This window comes from Typopeltis vanoorti, chromosome 9, assembly GCF_054136105.1.
Source record: "Typopeltis vanoorti isolate ZY-2024b chromosome 9, IOZ_Tvanoo_1.0, whole genome shotgun sequence".
NCBI classification, from domain to species: Eukaryota; Metazoa; Arthropoda; class Arachnida; order Uropygi; family Thelyphonidae; genus Typopeltis; species Typopeltis vanoorti.
In genome coordinates, this window is record NC_143557.1 from 57,846,126 (window position 1) to 57,866,331 (window position 20,206).

General features: G+C 36.4%; 1 protein-coding gene across 1 annotated transcript in view; it reads left to right on the forward strand.

Moving 5' to 3' along the window:
* Positions 1 to 20,206, forward strand: part of LOC150103068 (guanylate cyclase 32E-like) — a 188,015-nt gene that overhangs the window by 106,962 nt on the left and 60,847 nt on the right. Inside the window, exon 16 of the mRNA XM_090398083.1 lies at positions 7,532 to 7,672. Within this exon, the coding sequence (XP_090254209.1) occupies positions 7,532 to 7,672 (141 nt within the window). The remainder of the gene's footprint in view (positions 1 to 7,531; positions 7,673 to 20,206) is intronic.

The window sequence follows — 20,206 nt, forward strand, 5'->3', positions numbered from 1 at the left end:
TTTCTGGAGCTCATTCTGTCGTAATTATTGTTTCTGAAGGACCCTTGTCAGAAATTTGATATCAAGGGAAATTGCTGCAGAGCATTTTCGTCAGTCATGTCCTAATTCTAAGATTGATATACACTGCTTGGAAAGAAGTAAGCGGACAAGGTACATCGAGACATGTAACGAGTCACGTGTTTGTAGCCGGTATAAATTGAAGGAATATGATGCTCCTAAGTGAGTGCAACTGCGAAATGGCTGCGAGAAGAGAACTGACCGAGTTAGAAAGAGGCGTTATGATAGGATGGCTATCACAACAATAGGCATGTTGCAGGCCTATTTATTCGACAAATTGCGCCATCCCAGGTCAACAATCAGTGGTATCATACTGAGATGGAAGCGCAGGGAGTCAACCGCAAGTGCTACCCGCAGTGGACGACCGCAGGATGTTACGAAGTATAATATATAAAAAGCGACATTTGTCAGCCAACATGTTGAATGTAGAATTCCAGGCATCGATAGGAACACGAATGTGCTCAAAAACATTAAGAATTGAAACTCATAATATGGGTTTCCATGGTAGGACCGCAATATGCAAGCCCCGCATTACCCGACCCAACATGCAGCGTCGTCTTCAGTGGTGCAAAGAGCGTGTACAATAGGATGTGGAAGCTTGAATAGCTGTGTTATGGAGCGGCGAATCACGCTACACCCTCTTCCGAGTAGGTTGTCGGGTTTGGGTGTGGCGGACGCTCAGTGAACGTCTTTTTACCATAGTGCGTAAATCCAACTATGAAATTCGGAGGTGTCGGTGCGATGGCATGGTCCTTTTTATCCTGGTTGGCGTCAGATCTCTGTTTGTAGTGCAATGAACGCTGAGAGGTATCTGAACAATGCAATGCTGTGGCATTTCTACGGAACTGACCAGTGTCTCTTTCAGAAAAATAATGCACTGTGTCATAAAGCTGCTGCTGCTATAACTGCGTTGTTTGTGGACAGGAACGTCACCACACTGGACTGGCCTCCACAGAGCCCTGATCTCAACATTACTGAACATCTGTGGGATGAACTGGAGCGACGGGTGAAGTCAAGGGACGTCCTCACCACAATAGTCCAGGACCTCATTACATGCCTACAGGAAGAATGGTCCAAACTTCCTATAGATCGTATCATACGCTTATAGAAAGTATTCCCCGTAAGATTGCTTAAGTCATCGCAGTGAAAGGACGTCCTACATCTTATTAAGGTGGGCGCCATGGCTGTTTGTTCCTCAAACTAAAGTGTCCGTTGACTTCTTTCAATATGCTCAATTGAAATATAGATATATATTCAATAACTCTGCATGTTTAAGTCGTTGAGCCAGCAGGTGTAGATGAAAATTAATCATGTATATTTGTTTTTATATCCCTTCTGTAATTTCTATCATCATAATTCAGAGATTGGTTCATTGGCGTTTACTATCTATCCAACATACAATTGGCATAAGGTTAGAGACAGAATTAAGATTCTAGTTTTTATATAAAAATATCAAGGCAAGTGACTAACTTTGAATTTCGTTATATTTTTAAAGAAATAAAACAAAATAAATGTTACAACCAATTTACATCTTGATCGTCTTCAATATTAGTCACCCCTTATTTTGTTGGGAGCGCTCCTCACCTGCTTCTCCCTCATTCTTATTCGGTCTTTCTTCAGCCCCCGATAACACCACTTCTTATTGCTTTTACGGGTATCACTGTTAGTTCCAAAGTGAGCGACAGAAATTATGGGTTATTTTAGTTATTAGTAGCATCGTTATTGACTTACATTTGATTCATCACCGAATTATTATTCTTATTGTTAACATGGAGAGAGGTTCCCATAATTAAGCTTTGTCTTTACCATGAATTATCAAAACATTAATGCATTAGTCAGACAACACTAGGAAGTTGAGGCATTACGAAACACCAACTCTTTAGCCGAGAAAATGAGAATTTTTTTTTATGCAGAGAGAGAGAGAGAGAGAGAGAGAGAGAGAGAAGCGGATAAGCATCTGTATTCTACTTTACGTTCAAATCTCACTTGTTCGTAAATTTATTTAACTGGTAAATGATTTTCATTGGCCATGATTATGTTGTCTTATTCTTAGTCTTCACACTTTATTAAATATGTACTTTTTTGTGAATGGAATTAATATAAATAAAAAACTTTCTGGTAAATACGCCGCAGAAGATAAAATATTTATTTTTAGATAAAACATGCTTGTAATTCATCCTGACAGATTTGATGCAAAGTTTGCTGATTTAATTATAACTTACTTATTCAAAACGATCAGTGTCAATGAATCATTTAGAGTGAATTGGAGAAGTCTGGGAGTGCTGCTTTTCTAAGTTGCCAAGCCAAGTTGACTCATTTCTGTCGGAGTGTCAAAAAGAATCGTAACAGCGATTAAATTCCACAGTGCATTGAAACACACTATGGAATTTAATAATTCCGATTACCAATTCACTTCCTATATATATATATTTGTTATTTAATAATTCCGATTGGGGTGCTTAAGGGTCAAACTGTATAACTGAGAGGAGACTTCCACATAGCCTTTAAAGGAATGCGGAGAACCGACCAGGGCTTCTGACTTAATGTACAATCTTCACCTTCTCGCGGTGCACCCTGTTGGGTATCTACCCGGATACTGACCCAACGAGGATGGGCTGGCAATTTGGGATTTAGCTGACCAAATTGTATTCTTATGGGCTTAAACCAATATAGAAAACGATGGTACAACATGACAAATTTTCATGCCGGCTGGGGCATCGCCCGGTTAAACAAAGGCCCCTGTTTAACCAGGGCGAACAGCGAAAATTCAGCTACTGGAACAAATCTGAAAACAAACCCCAACTCAACATCACCAGAGTTAAAGATCGGTAGTATCAACATAAGAAGGCGGAATGGCAAAGAACTGGAGCTAGCTGAGGAATTAGGTAAGTACCAGATTGACGTAATAGGGGTGACTGAAACAAAAAATACAAAAACTGGTGAGATCTTTGTGAGCAATAAATACAAAATGTTATATTCAGGCAATGACAATCAAGGAAAAGGAGTAGCCGTTGTAGTCAACACAAAATACGAGGCTAGTCTTCTTGAATGGCAGGCAGTCTCAAGTAGAGTGATTTGGGCAAATATCAGAATGGGGAACTGGAGACTTATTTGTGCCCACAGAAGGTTCTACTAAGGTAGAAGTGGAGGAATTTTTTGATGCTTTAGAAAAAGCAACTGACACAATGAAAAAGGAAAAGTTGGTCTTGTTGGGGATCTAAATAGCAGAGTAGGAAATGATTGTGAGACACAAAAATATTTTGGGAAAATTTGGAGAAAAGAGCAAAGTTAATAATAATGGCAAATACTTGTTGGATTTCTGCTGAGGCCATGGACTAGTTATTACTAACACCATGTTCCAACATAAAAATGTGCACAAATTCACATGGAGAATAGAGGCAAGGAATTAAAAAAAAGTCTCATTGACTATGTTATTGTTGATAGTGATGTTTTCTCCCTGGTGTAGGCCACCAGAGTGTACAGAGGATTTGAAATTGGAAGTGATCACTATCTAGTCTTGAGCAGGATAAAATTGAATTTCATGTTGAAAAGAATAACATGTAAGAAAGTTTTAAAGCGAATAAAAGTTGAGCAGCTCTCAAACGTGAACTGTAGACTAACCCAGATTTGTTGAGAAAACCCAGATTGATTCAGGAAGAGAAGCATGTGGTGAGGTTGTCTGCAAGGATGGAAAAATATGGACTGCCTGGTGGACACAAGAAGTTAAAGAGGCAGTGAAGGAAAAGAAGAAATCATATCAAAAGGTCCTGACAAATAAGTCAGCTTTTGCTCTTAGCGAATACAGAGACAAATGTAAGAAAGTGAAACACTGTGTAAAACTAGCTAAACAGAAGTCATGGGAGGACTTTGGCAAGAACATAGAAAATAAATATCAAGAAGGTGGTAAGATATTCTGGGGGTTGTTGACGAAGCTTAGAAATGGAGGAAAGAGTGCTGTAAAAGGAGTTAGAAATGATAAAGGTGACATGAAAACGGGAGAAAAAGATATCCTTCAAGTATGGAGTAATTACTTCGAAAAACTGCTAAATGAAACAAGCAGTGATGACACCAGTGGTAAAAAAACACTCAGCAGGCATACAGTCAAAAATACATATCCATACTTGAAGTAGAAAAATCCATCAAAGGCATGAAATGTGGAAAGGCAGCAGGAGTAGATGATATTTGACCAGAAATGCTGAAGTATGGTGGTATAAAAGTTACAGTGGCTGAACTGCATAGTTCAGAAAGCCTGGACAGAGGGACGAATTCCCGATGATTGGAATAGAGCCCTAATAGTACCCATATATAAAAAGAGAAATAAAACAATGTGAGAATTACAGAGGTATTTCCCTACTGGGTGTTCGTGGCAAGATCTATGCAAATATACTTGAGAAACGGTTGAGAAGAATTGTGGAAGAAAACCTTGGTGAAGAACAAGCTGGATTCAGGCCAAATAGAGGCTGTCAGGATCAGATCTTCACTTTATGACAAATAGTTGAAAAATCAAGGGAATATAACAAAGATCTGTATTTAAGTTTTGTCGATTTGGAAAAGGTATATGACAAGGTGCCAAGAGAGAAGCTATTTAATACGCTGTAGTTATATGGTGTCACTGGGGCATTATATCAAGCAATACTTAGTCTTTATTTGAGTTGTAAGCCGGCAGTTAGAATTGAAGGAAATACAGGAAGATGGTTTAATATTAAACCTGGTGTGAGACAAGGATGTACATTAACCCCTCTGTTATTAATTATCTATATGGATCACATTATGAAGGAAAATGGTATTAAACATGATATCAGAATTGGAGATGTTAATGTCAGCTCTTTGCTTTATGCGGACGATGTTATACTTCTGAATAAATCCGCTACAAGTTTGCAAGATTCCCTGACTAAAGTGAATAACTGTTGTAATAGATATGGTATGAAGGTCAACATTAAAAAGGCAAAGACAATGAAAATAGGTAGAATTGTTGAAAATGTCAACTATGTTGTGAACTTGGAACCTGTGGAACAAGTAAAACATTTCAGCTAATTAGGCACAATTTGTAGTGAAGATGATAAATTAAATATGGAAATAGACAACAGAATCAACAACGCTGGTATGGTAGGACGTCAAATGAATATATTCAGATGGAATAAGAGAGAAATTAGTTGGAACACTAAATTAGCTGTATACAAGACAGTGTGTCAAACCAGTTGTAACTTATGGATCTGAGAGCTGGTTTAGAAGTAAAACACTTGACCAAAGACTAGAGACCGCCGATATGAGAGTCCTGAGAAAGATTAGAGGGCACGAATAGAATGGCATCAATGGCAATATCATATTAAAAACCAGGATATTAGGAAAAAACTTGACATTGTCGGCATCCAGAAGTGCGTTAGCAGAGCTAATCTCAGGTGGTATGGTCACTTAAACAGAATGGGCGAGGAAAGATTAGCAAAACAAGTGTTCTCTGCCAGGTTGGCAGGAAAACGACCCAGAGGAAGACCAAGATATAGGTGGATTGATACGGTCCAAAGTGTCTTAGACGATAGAAATATAGGATCTGATAATGATAATATTGGAGTCTTGACAAGTAACAGACTGATTTGGAGGAAAATTGTAGATAGGAAGTTAGTGATGATGTAAATTTTTCATGTAGTACTATCATATCCTGTACACCCCTTGAGGGTACATGTCAGGGATTTGATGATAATAATTGCGATTATCAATTCACTTCCTATATGTGTTATTTACTTGTACTTCAAATTTGAGAATTATTCATTTCTCAAAACATTTTGAAAAACCAATAGTTTTAAAATATTCATGTCTCAAACATATTATTTTAAAATAAAATATGTAATATATATTGGTTATTTACTTGTACTTCAAATACTTCAAATTTGAGAATTATTCATTTCTTAAGATATTTAGTTTTACTTCAGATTTGAGAATTATTAACTTCACAAGAAATCTCTAAAAACAAATAGTTTTAAAATAAAATATGGAATAGATATATGTAGTAGATCTTTTAAAAGTTACCCAGAACAACATTTCAATAATAATTTGTGAGTTCAACAAATCTTCATCATCGGCCTGTAGAGTAAGATAGGCTGAGAGTCAGCAGATAGTAGGAGAGGAAATAAAGATAGAATGCATGGTGGTAGAGTAGGTGAAAGAGGCCTCAGTTGACCTGTTTTAGCTGTTTGCCCCCCAGGGGCGTTTCTAAAACGGTCGTTGATTTTTTCACTTTACAAAAAAGGAAAAATCCTAAAAAGGAAACATGTAACAAAACAAAAACAAAAAAGTACACAGAAAAGCAAAAATTGAAAGTTTAAACTTAGAGGTGGAGGAAGGATCTGGCCCGAGTGATGCAGCTCACAAGGAATTGCACCGCCTCGCTGTAAGCCTTCGCCGCTCGGGTTCTCAGGTCCTCCCCCACCTGTGATAGGTGAAACTGTGTACAGAAACCCCACAAGGTGGTTACTGTGTCTTTCTTTTGTTGTGGGCAGTTATTATTCTTTTGGCCACCTCACTTCCCTTGGCCATGTCTAGTTTGCAGAGAGCTATGAAGAACGCCGAAGCTGCCTCCTTCTAAATCCTGGGCTACCTCTACTTGCTCAGGGGTGATTTTGCTGATGTCATCAACAAAAATGCCACCCCATTTTGCACTGACGATGTCAGATCCATGTTCTCCTGTGAGGTGTAGTTCAGGTTCTCCAATTTTTTTTATCGCTTATTTGAATTTTTCCGCCATCCCTGGGATATCTCTGATGAGATGGCTGAGAGTCTCCCCTGCTTTCGCGTGAGGGACTTCTGGGTGGGCGGTCTCAGATACTTTTGCTGTTTTGGGCGTTACCAACTCTTCTTCCTGTGGGCTTAATGGCCGTTTGGAGGTGTTGGTGTTCACCTCCATCTTTCCTTCTTCCCTATCTATATCATCTGTATTAGTATCTATATTGGTATTGATAGTTTCAATAGCGACTGTTTCTTCTTGTTGGATTTTACTGCTTGTGGAAGTTTTTTTCCCCTTTCGGTTTTTCTTAGATGTGGAGGTATGGATTTCTGTTATATCAGGAGCAGCCTCGAAAGGAGGAGAAGCTTCCTGTGTTATATAATTAAAGATGAATTTTTTCATCTTTAATTATATAAATTTTAAATAATTTATATAAAAATTCTTGCTAGTTAGAGAACTGTAACTGAAATTATATAATTAGGATAATTTGTGTAGCGTAAATGCTATCACATATCTCCACTGTTGTAGAGAATATGTGATAGTACATCGCCACTCATAGATGGTGTAGGCATATTTTTGTGTTAAGTGATTTATTATTATTAAAACTGATTGCATTTTTTAATATTTTATATTTTAAACTGAAGTTTTAACAAACATTTAAGAAAAGCCTATTTATTTTACAATTATCACTCACACACCCAAATCAAACTGGTATCAAAGAAGCATCATATTAAGAGACAGTCTCAATACTTACAGGAAACCAAACATCTTCGACAATATGCTGGTCATGATGGAGAAGTATGCGAACAATCTGGAAGCATTGGTTGATGAGCGAACGGATCAGTTAATTGAAGAAAAGAAAAAAACTGAAGCCTTACTGTACGAAATGCTGCCAAAGTAAGAACATTATTAAAAGAAATAATATAATAAGCAAGAAATTCAATTAATCATGCTATTTAGTCCTAGAAAATTTAATTTCAAAATATTGTATTCATGTTCAAGTAATGCTTTCTTGCCACACTTCGAAAATAGCATTATGCATTCCGAGTTGAAAGTGGAACTCTGATTAGAGTAGATGGACGAAAAAAATCCTTTGCGGCAAATGTCGTTCACAGTACTGTAAAGCATCTTTGTTCTTTTATTTCGTAGGTAAGCCACGACAGACCTTTAAGAAAATCTTTTCTTTTTGCTAGACACTTGCGTAACAGATAAAAACTTAAAAGTGACATTAATGTTATCTCTTTGTAAGAAAAAGCCACTTTTAGAATCCACTGAAGACTGTTGTTCAGTGGCTGTCCACATGACAAGAATTTCTCTTAAAAGAGGGGCCTCTAAGGCTTCCACGCTTTTAATCCATCAAACTCTGTACGTTGGAAAAGCACGTGATGTTAAAACAAGTCGCATTAAGGCTTTCCACAATCCCGTTACCTTGAATTTTCGATACTCCCGCCGACGAATTTCTCTTTTCTCTGAGTCGACCTTTGTATTCCGAAAGTGCTGATATTCACAGTAAGTTCTTTCGTAATGTACGTAAGATAAAGGATAAATATTTTTTCCAAGCATTTCTTATACTTTGCATCTGCACATATTGACTGGTTTTCTGATAGTCGTGCAGAGTTTGATACATTTTTTCTTCACTAGAAAATATTCCAAGTATAAATTTTGAAAATAAATATTTTCTTTTAATTTTATTCTGTTTCATTATGTAGTGTTTCACTTTATTAAACTAGTTTGTTTCCATTATTAAAATTCAATTTCTGAAATGATTTAATTTTATAAAACAATAATTGAATATTAGGGATTCCATAGCAAAAATTGTTTACTTCGATGATAATTTTAATACTTAAATGAGTGCAGGATCAAATAAGTAATTTTAAGGTAATATCAATAAATTAAGGATATTGTATTTGGAATAAAATATATATTTGTCATTTATTTAAATTAAATGGATATTAAATCCCACATTGTTTAAAAACCGAATAAGAAACTCAGAGATTGGAATCAGAGAGTTTCTTGCCGAATATAGTAAACTGTAAAAGTATTGGCGATTACTAGCGTGAGCTAATGCAAGTAGTCCTAGTACGTAGTACAATCTCGAGCAACTCGTCGTAAAGGTGGCAAAGTTCTGATCGCTATTCTTGGTATTTTCCATAATGTAAAACACATTTCCTAGGAAATGTATGCTGTTATTACATTATGGAGGGAGGTCACTACCCAGACCGGTTTCAGCCTTTTTTAAGGCTTCATCAGTGAGTAGCTAGACCAAATAGATACCAAACGGTATAGCGAAAAGAACTTATATACTCTGCTATACGAGTTGTCAGAATTACAATTATGCAAAATTTACATTATGGAAAATACCAAGAATAGCGATCAGAACTTTGCCACCTTTACTACGAGTTGCTCGAGATTGTACTACGTACTAGGACTACTTGCATTAGCTCAAGCTAGTAATCGCCGATACTTTTATAGTTTACTATATTCGGCATGAAACTCTCTGATTCTAATCTTTGAGTTTCTTATTCGGTTTTAAAACAATGTGGGATTTAATATCCCCTTAATTTAAATAATGTTTATATCGCCGAAATGAAAACTATTGGCTCTTTATCTTTATATTTAAGTAATATATTTCTCATTTTGTTTAGTAGTTTATGAATTATAGAACAAAATAATTTTGCCTTATAAATATTTTCTTCAAACATTTTTAATTCTAATATTCCTATAAAAACGTGATATTTTAAATAGACCTTTAATTTTTCTGTATAATGTAAGATTAATAATAAACAAATAGTAGTATTGTTTGAAATGAGGTGACAAAGAATCGACAGCGAGATGCGGTGATTAATACCCTTGGAGGGTAATGGATGGCAACACTGTAGCCAATGAAATTCCAACTGAGGCTCGGCTATTGCTGCTACCCTCCTGCCATGATTAGAGCTTTAATAGCTCAATTACACCTTATCCTTACACTGTCCTCTACAGATAACGGGGAAGATGAAAAGCATTCTGCTTCGCCCTTTAAGCCAGTCCTTATAAGGACTAATATAAGGAAATCGACCGTGAGATGCGGTGATTAATACCCTTGGAGGGTAATGGATGGCAATGCTGTAGTTCGTAGTCTCGACTATTGCTGTTATCCTCCTGTCATGGTCAGAGCTTTAATAGCTCAATAACACCTTATCCCTACAGATAACGGGGAAGATGAAAAGCATTCTTGCTTCGCCATTTAAGCCAGTCCTTATAAGGACTATTATCTTGTACTTATATATATCTTGTATAGAACACTTCGCAGCAGCTATTAAAAATTCATTATTGTATTGTTTGAAATCACTTTTTAAATCAAAACGGTGGATAGGTGCATATTTCGTCATATTTGTTATGTAATTTAAAAATAACGCAACGTAACGTGATGGACGAAAATTTATATTTTCATTCTAAGAACATTATGAATAATCTTTATGTATAACAAAGAAGTAAAAAGCAACATAGTAGAATACAAAGGTTAAGGTATATTTTGCATTTAATAAATTTTTGTAAATATATTACGCATTTAAATTGCTGTTTTGGTTTCAGTTAGTTCGCTTTTTCATATCATTATAAAATCTTCGGTAGAAACCTTTAGAGAATACTTGAGTGAATTTCTCCTCTATAATAAAGCCATAATATAAATATCACTAATATTTATAAAATTAACCGAAATAAACGCATCGTTACTACTGCTTCTTTTTTTAACAGCAAGGAAAACTATTAGAGAAACGACTTTGTTAGTTCGTGGTTTGCAGCAGTATTGCTGGCGGTCGCATTTCTTCCACGGGGTCTTGAAGTGATTTAATATGCGCGTTAACACCTGCTGAAGACATCTTTAACTGAAACTTTTCAGCCCTTTTAAAAATCTATTTATCCAGTGAACTCTTTTCGTCCACAGTGTTCAGTGTATAAGGTAGTTTCTTTGTGCGGTAGTTTTTTTTTTTTTTTTCTCCCAAGATTCACTCAAAGTAAAATTCGATTTTCTTCTCCTTTTTTTTTATTTATTTCGTCTTTCAGCTCCGTTATTTACAGAAAATTTTTTTTCTTTCTCCTTCTTGTTTTTTTTTTTCTTTTTCTTTCAACTTACAACAGAAATTACACTCAGAATTCCATACCAATTTTCTTTGTGTGTTCTCTTCTATTTTCCAATATTCAATTTCTGTTTGTGAACTCAATTCTTAGTGTTTTTCTTACCATGCGTAGTACGAAAATAAGTAATTATCGTACAACAAACTACAATATCTGCTATAAGCGGGGCAATAATACGAAGTTTCACGAATAAAAACGATGTCTAATTGTCAAATAATGCAAAAATAAATGCAATAAGTTGCGATGAAACAATCGTTCGTATCTTTCAAAAGGTAAAATTTTAAAAATATCTTTGCATTTGACGATACTTTTACAAAATACAAATACAGTCTTTAAAACCATATTTTGTTCAACATAACTCAGCTATAAAGAATACTAAAGGGAAGGAAGAAGGTTTTGAGGATTTTGATGGGATCAATCGACCGTGAGATGTGGTGATTGATTCATTCAATCCAATACCCTTGGATGTAATGGATGGCAATTCTGTAGCCAATGAAGTTCTAACTGAGGCACGGCTATTGCTGTTACCCTCCTGCCATGATCAGAGCTTTAATTGCCCAATAACACCTTATCCACACACTGTCCTCTACAGATAACGGGGAAGATGAAAAGCATTCTTGCTTCGCCCCTTTAAGCCAGTCCTTATAAGGACTATATTCTTCCTGATTGACAATCGACCGTGAGATGCGGTGATTGATTCATTCAATCCAATACCCTTGGAGGGTAATGGATGGCAATGCTGTAGCCAGTGAAGTTCTAACTGAGGCTCGGCTATTGCTTGTTACCCTCCTGCCATGATCAGAGCTTTAATTGCTCAATACCACCTTATCCCTACACTGTCCTCTACAGATAACGGGGAATATGAAAAGCATTCTTGCTTCGCCCCTTTAAGCCAGTCCTTATATAGTCCTTATAAGGAGGTTTTGAGTTCAGAGAGGATTGATTCATTAAATCCAGTACCCTTGGATGATAATGGACGGCAATGCAGTAGCCAATGAAGTTCTAACTGAGGCTCGGCTACACCTATTGCTGTTACCCTCCTGCTATAATCAGAGCTTTAATAGCTCAATAGCACCTTATCCCTATACTCCTCTACTGATAATGGGGAAGATGAAAAGCATTCTTGCTTCGCCCCTTTAAGCCAGTCCTTATAAGGATAATAGTTCCTGGCAGTGCTGTAGCCAATGAAGTTTAACTGAGGCTCGGCTATTGCTGTTACCCTCCTGCAATGATCAAGCTTTAATAGCTCAATAACACCTCATCGCTACACTGTCCTCTACAGATAACGGGAAAAATGAAAAGCATTCTTGCTTCGCCCCTTTAAGCCAGGCCTTATAAGGATTGATATAAAGAAATCGACCGTGAGATGCGGTGATTAATGTATCCTTGGAGGGTAATGGATGGCAATGCTGTAGTTCTGAGTCTCAGCTATTGCTGTTACCCTACTTCCACGATCATAGCTTTAATAGCTCAATAACCTTATCTCTACACTGTCCTCTACAGATAACGGGGATGATGAAAAGCATTCTTGCATCGCCTCTTTAGGCCAGTCCTTATAAGGACTATAAGGAGATCAGGATTTCGGTAGCGAATTGTAGTGTCGTTGGGATCGGACGTATTCCTTTAGATTCTGCCTAGTTGAATTTTATATGAGGTTTTTCTGGAATCTCGCATTGCACTGGAACTAACACAGTGCTAGATCTACTATCTCCCCCTCTGTACGAAATATCAGAGGTCTAATGGCCAGCAGGCCCCACCCGCAATGAGGACCAGTGGTGGACGAATGGTATTTTAGGGAGGTAGGTCGCTGCACTGTGTCCAAGTAAGTTCCCGAAACTCCATTTTCCTTGTTTTTAGGATAATCACCTATAATAAATTAACTTTTTGCTGGTAGACGCTTACTCAAAGCTGTCTCCGGGATTAGCTAGTGGACTCTCAAAGTCTACCAGACCACTTGGGAAACCCGAGCAACGACTATTTTCTGTTAGGCAACATTATGGACTCTCCATATGACGAACTCGACTTCAGTCAGCTATTGGCAATCTTCAAACCTGTAGGAGGTCTACTACAAAGGAAATAGCCAGGAAAGGTGGCAATGCACCAAATAGAAGAGGTTGAAACAGACGACTGTCAATCCCCTGACCCTCTCCCCAGCACTTCTCAAGATAACACCAGAGATTATGTCGCCGGTTAACGACCAGCCCCTAGTGGATGCAGATAACTCTACAGACTATCAGGTTGTCAGCAGAAAGAAGCGCAAGAAGGCGTCGCCAGCTGCAGAACCTGAAATAATACCTCAACCCTTGGAAAGAACAACTCCAATGGATTAACAGCACAACCTGATGAAAGAATACAGACCAACTCCAGGGCACAACCCAAAGAGAGGAATCCAAGAGAGGATTCTCGAAGCAAAGGTGGTGCAAGCTCCCTCATTATCCTTGATATTTTCTCGTAATGTGAAAACACAGCTCCTAGGAAATGTAATGCTGTAATTACATTATGAGGAGAGGTCACTACCCAGACCGGTTTCAACCTTTTTTGAGGTCTCATCAGTGAGTAGGTAGCCCTGGAAGATAACAAGGTTTAAGTGAAAACACCTTACATACCTTTTACTATTCGAAAAGTTAAACAATGAATTTGTATCCCCTTAATTATTATGAAAGATGCCAGAAAAATAGCCGTTTTGGCTTTCAATTTATGTTATAATATGCAAACACACCTTTATGGCATTCGTATAGTAAAGGTATGTAAGTTCTTTTCAGTTAAACCTTGTTGTTGATGATGGAGGAAGTGGGTCGTTGGATACCATACTTCTGGAGGGTAATGGATGGCAATGCTGTAGCTAATGAAGTTCTAACTGAGGCTTAGCTATTGCTGTTATCCTCCTGCCATGATCAGAGCTTTAATAGCTCAATAACATCTTATCCGTACACTGTCCTCTACAGATAACGGGGAAGATGAAAAGCATTCTTCCTTCGCCCCTTTAAGCCAGTCCTTATAAGGACCTTGTTATCGTCTAGGTCTAGTTACTCACTGATGAGACCTCAAAAAAGGTTGAAACCGGTCTGGGTAGTTACCTACGTTTCTCCTCCAGATAGCAACCAAGTACTTTACTCAAGCATCACTCCATCCCAACCTACTCATTCCTGAGTCATCAGATTACGATGAAAAAGACAGATGGAAACATAATCGCTCAAAGGCAGCCCTGATCACAGATTGAAATATTTCTACAGAGCCATGATTAGGACGAGCCAAGTGCTCAGAAAGAAAGTTTTGAGCACTTGGCGCGTAGTAAAAAAAAATACTGATTACGGGAGAAAAATTCCAAGGGGTTGATATCCATCCAGCCATAGAAGTTAGAAGATAATATATACTAAGATAAATAACAACTCATAAATGGTTTTTCGTATCAACTGCGTTTGTTTGTTCTTAACTGCACCAAAATTAGGATTTCTGTGGGTCCTGAAAAGCGAAAATTGGTTTGGTAAGCTGTAGTAGTCTTTAGTACTCTTGTTTAATTACACACACACACAGCCCGACTTGTTCAATAGCACCTTCACCTGCTGAGAATTAGAAGTCCCTTCTTATACTCAGGCATAGTACCCAACAGCTTTCATCTATTTTGACCCATTAAAAGAAAAATCTTTCTGACCAATATTTTGCATTAAAGAGATAGTAAATTAGCCCTATCACTGATGTCACTGTGTAGAGTCATATGCAAGAACATATGGAACACTAGTGAAAAAAATTATTTAGCACTTAAGTTATAAAACATAGCATTATCTTCTATTTATTGTTCGAATGTTAATTCAAAAATATTGTAAAGCTATATACGATAGCTTTACAATATTTTTTACAATATTAACCCTTAGCTCACCGTGGCTGAGCTAAGAGTTAATTTTTATTTATTTTAAAATAAATAAATAAAATATTTATTTTATTTATTTAATATAAATAAATATTAAATTCTCACAAAAGCACCAACAGAAACCTTAGGAATAAAGCACAAATGGATTAGAAAAAGAAGACTACGAGACTGGAACAAAGAAATAGAAAATATAATAAAAACCAAAAAGGGCAGTTACCAGAAATGGCTAAATTCTAAATCAATAGAAGCCGAAATAGAGTATAAAAGAAATAGTGCAATTGCCAAACGAGAAGTAAGGAAAAAAACATTGAGAAAGATGAAGCAATTTCGTAACAGAACTAGAAAAGGATTTATTTAAGCCAAAACCTATAAAAGTAATAAAATACATGAATAAAGAAATAAAAGAAAAGATAAAAATATAAACAATAGATTTAGAAAAATGGGTGACCTACTTCCAAAATCTCTGGACAGATGAGAACAATGAATTAAAATTTTATAAGACAAAGAATGACCTAATAGAAAATATCACAATGTTAGAACTGAAAAATATAATAAAGAAGATGAAAAATAGGAAAATGCCAGGAGAAGACGATATAATATAGAACTATACAAAAATGCAGGTGAAAAATTTAATGAAAGACTTATGGAATTTTTTAATATGTTTTGGATGTCCGGAAAAACCCCTAACTCTTGGAAAAAAAGCACTGGTTATCCCAATCTATAAAAAAGGAAATAAAGACAATTGCAATAATTATAGGGAATTAGCCCGTTGAATACAGGATATAAAATATATGCAGGAATATTAAAAGAGAAACTAAGCAGCATTGTAGAAAACAAATTACTAGAAGAACAAAATGTCTTCCGAAAAGGCCGATCCTGCATAGATCCAATTTGTTTTATTGGGGGAAAACAATCTTGTTTTCCCCTATTTGTGGCCTCATGCTGAGCCACAAATAGGGGAAAACAAGAGTGAATGGTTGCATTAAAAGTTTTAAATGTTCACAATAAAAATTTGAGGTGTTTGTAATATAGTAAGAAGTCAGAAAAGAATCATTCTTTTTACTTTCATTTTTAAAGAACAGCAAATGCATTTCGAATTGAAGGATGGTATTGATTTTGAATCTGATTTAATTGCCAGGTGCATTTCTTACAAATTATGCCAAGATAACTCACTCAAATGTTTGTTTCATTATTTTTTTTTTCTGTTTCGCTTCGTTATTTATTATTGTATTATCTTCCCCGTTATCTGTAGAGGACAGTGTAAGGATAAGGTGTTATTGAGCTATTAAAGCTCTGATCATGGCAGGAGGGTAACAGCAACAGCCGAGCCTCATTGGCTACAGCATTGCCATCCATTACCCTCCAAGGGTATTAATCACCGCATCTCACGGTCGATTATCTTATCTTAACCACATAAATTTTCTTAAAGTTCTTAAAAGAAATGGGCGATGGACTGAGTCCTTGACTCTTTATCCCGTCATCTGAATGAAGAAAATCTGTGTGGATGGAGTGTTATTGAGCTAAAAAGTTCTAGTCATGGCTGGGTAACGGCAATAGCCGAGCCTCAGGTAAAACTTCATTAGCTACAGCATTGCCATTTGTTCCCCTGGAAGTCCTAAAAAACACTTCCCATTCAAGATCTTCTCACATAAATTTTGTAAATCACAATTTTTAAAATACATGTGTCATTTCGTTATTTTTATGGTGTATTAATAACACAAAAATGATTTTATTTATTTATTTTAATAGTGTTGTTGTTGTCACTTCTGTATATATACACACGCACATAGATTGATGTTCATAGAAACCGCAATAACTATGTTTTTTGGTAATTAAATTTGCATGCCTATTTAAAAAGGGATAATAACGCAATAATTGTCGCAAATAATGAAGAAAGTAATATAATATTTTTATTTTTGATTAACATTTGGCTCTTTTTAGTACAAGACGCAACATAATTAGGAAACAACAACACATTTGCAAATGCTTCAAAATTGGGTGGACAGTGACATTTTCACCGGAAAAACAAATACCGGTTTCAAAATTTAGTTCACTTACACAGTTTTACTAACATTCAAAGCTGAAAATTTACATTTTGCTATTTAGTACTTCGTGGGTCCACCTCTTGCATCGGCAGGACATCGACAAAATCAATTTTCTGATCGATGCAACTATCAATTCATGGTTCCATACTTTTTTATAATGGCGTCTTGGAGCTCCCAGGGATGTTTTCGGCTTGTAGTGTATTTCATTCCACATTTGGTGCTACAAATCCTCGATGGGGTTGAGATCTGGGCTGTTTTCTGGCCACGGTAGTCGCTGACGCGAGTGTTCATTGAGCTACTTATCAACCTGCAACTAAACCTTTTTTTAAGTACAAATTCAATTCTTTTGGAAGTAAAAACATTACTTACATCTTTAGCCTATGACAACAGGCAGAGCGATCTTGAAAGATGCAGTTCTTCGTTACATTAAAGTGGTGTCTGATAGTAGGCAGCAATTCTAAAATGTTCTGGTACAGTCGTGCATTCACTGAACCTTTTGTGAAATGCAAGCGACCAACACCGTGATGCGACGTGCAGCCCCAGATCATCTGACTGGCTGAGAAAATTTGACTGTTGACACCAGACAGCCAGAGTTGAAGTTTTCCCTGATCGTCTTCGAACTGTCTGTCTGCGCGCCCAGATTTATGTCGTCAGAAAAATTACTCTTTTCCACAGGAGTTCATTGGGCATGCTCTCTGCACCAATTTAATCATGCCAATCTCATTTTTTGGTTAACAAGGGCTCTTTTTAGGGCACCTGGCTATCAGTTTCTGAGGAACGAGCGTCTCCTGACAGTTACATAGCTTGCCACAACTCCCGTTTGTTATTCCCAGTCCAGTTTCAGTTCTCCAGACAACACGTTGATTTTTGAGGCAAAACCGCTTCTTCCTTTCAGCAGATCCGGTCACCTTGACGTTCGGCAGCAGCCGTACCACAGTAGATTAACTACAAGGACACCCCTTTAGCTATTTCATGAGAGGAATAGCCTTCTCTATTGAAAGCTTGCGTCACATATTTTTCTGCGAGGTGCTAACTGCACGTAACTAGCCATAGCGATCTCAGAACGAAAATGCGTCAACTAGATCTTGCTGCCTATTTATAGCATAAAAAGATCTGACGCAATAGCAGCAGTTATTACACTCTACAGAAACCCTTGGGAATGATAGATGATGCAACACAAGAAATATCTAATGATAAACCAATGAAAATGAACATTTAACTACTTAAAACTATAGTTATGTAAGGTGATGCGGTTTCTATGAACGTGTGTGTGTGTGTGTGTGTGTGTGTGTGTGTGTGTGTGTGTGTGTGTGTGTGTGTGTGTGTGTGTGTGTATAGTAGTAGTAACAGTGATGAGTTGTTTGTCTTCTCATAACTATACCGGCCGATGTTCGTAATGTTACAATGTTAACACGAAGCCGTGAGGGGGATTTTCTTTTTTTTTTTTTTTTGGTGCAATGATGCAAGGACATACATAGGAATAAACTTTGCGTCCTGATAGTTTTCGGCCAGTTATCTGACTGGCTCCCGGCGGAGATTGAACTGATTAGCCACTCAGTCTGCAAAGGTTAGATAGGGCTAAAACGGCCTCGCTTACTCCCTACACGGGAATGAAAGGCTATTCTTTCAGCTCGGATACCTCTCTGGGAATGAAAGGCATTAGCTGATTTATATATATATATCATCATAACACTAATTACGGGTATAGACCATATTGTTCTGTTCCGGTTTCATTATACATCCAGTGTCCTTTTTTGAGGTCTACCCTGCCTTCTCTTTTCAATTGACGTATATTTTAGTATTTCTTTAGGATGTCGGGTGTTGGCCATTCGGTTTACATGTTCAATCCGGTTTTACTTATAATTGTTTAGTTTTTCTTCTATTGATTTTGGTTTTAGTTCTTTTAAAATGTCTTCGTTCCTTTTTTGATCTAATAATGTGTATTTTGCAGTTCTTCTCATAAATCTCATTTCACTTGTTTTTATTCTTTGTTTATCTTGTTTGTTTATTGCCCAAATTTCACTGCCATATAATAATGTGGGCACTGCTAAAGTATTGTATATTTTCAAGCCTGTTTCTTTTTGTACTATATTTGGGCTGAGTGTTCTATTTATCAGGCCAGTTTGAAGTTTTTGATTTTGTCTTTTTCTTCTTCATATGATATTTCACATCCAAGATAACTGAAAGTATTTATCTGTTTTTATTAATAACTATTTTGCTTCTAACTGGAGTTTGTCCACAAAATTCCATTATTTTAGTTTTATCTAAAATAAAACTAAAATAATGGCATTTTCATTCCAAACTGTTCTACTATGTTTAAATTATATATTGCTCTTTGTAAATTGTCTTCCTTATCTGATATTATTACCTAATCATCTGCAAATAATATGGCATATTTATTTTGTTATTCAAGGAAATTTCTATACCTTGATTGTTGAAGAAAGTGTTGGAGACAGAGAGCATCCCTGTCTTCCTCTTTGGTTTATAGATTGTTTTTGAGACATTTTATTCATTTATTTTTGTTTCATTATGTATATTCAATATTGCATGTAGTAAAATATTAAGTTTGCTTATTCTTTGTATTATATATCTTTTGACTTTGTCAAATGTTTTTTCGTAATCTATAAACAAAAGATGAGCTTCCAAATTAAATTCTCTTCTTTTTTCTATGAGTAGTTTTAAACAGAAAGCTTCATCCATTGTAGAGCGTCCTTTTCTAAATCCATTTTGACATTCTAATAATATTTTTAGTTTTTCATTAAGTTTCTGCTGTATATTTTGTAGCATGTATTCAATGAACTAATACTTCTGTAGTTAGCAGGTTTTGTTTTATTCCCTTTTTTAAATATAGATAATACCATGCTTGTATTCCATTATATTTGTCCATTTGTATATATTTTATTTAAAAATTTCAGTAATCTTTGATGAAATTTTTTTCCCGAAAATTTATACAGTTCGGAGTTTATCTCATCTTCTCCTGCTGATTTGCCATTTTTTATTTTATTTAGGTTGTCTTTTAATTCTTTCATTGTTTTCACATCATTTAAGGTATTTTGTAAGTTTCTGGTGTAATTATTTTGGATTCCAGTATTATCCGTCCTTAAAAGGACTGGGAGATGGACTGAATCCTTGACTCTTAATCCCGTCATCTGAATGAAGCAAATCTGTGTGGATGGGGTGTTATTGAGCCAAAAAGCTCTAGTCATGGCTGGGGAACGGCAATAGCCGAGTTCTGTTAAACGTTCATTGGCTACAACATTGCTATCCGTTAGCCTGGAAGTCCTCAAAACGACTCCAAACTATCTCTGTCAAGTCCTACAGAATCCAGTATTATCCATTCTTGTCCTTATAAGGACTGACTTAAAGGAGCGAAGCAGGAATGCTTTTCATCTTCCCCGTTAT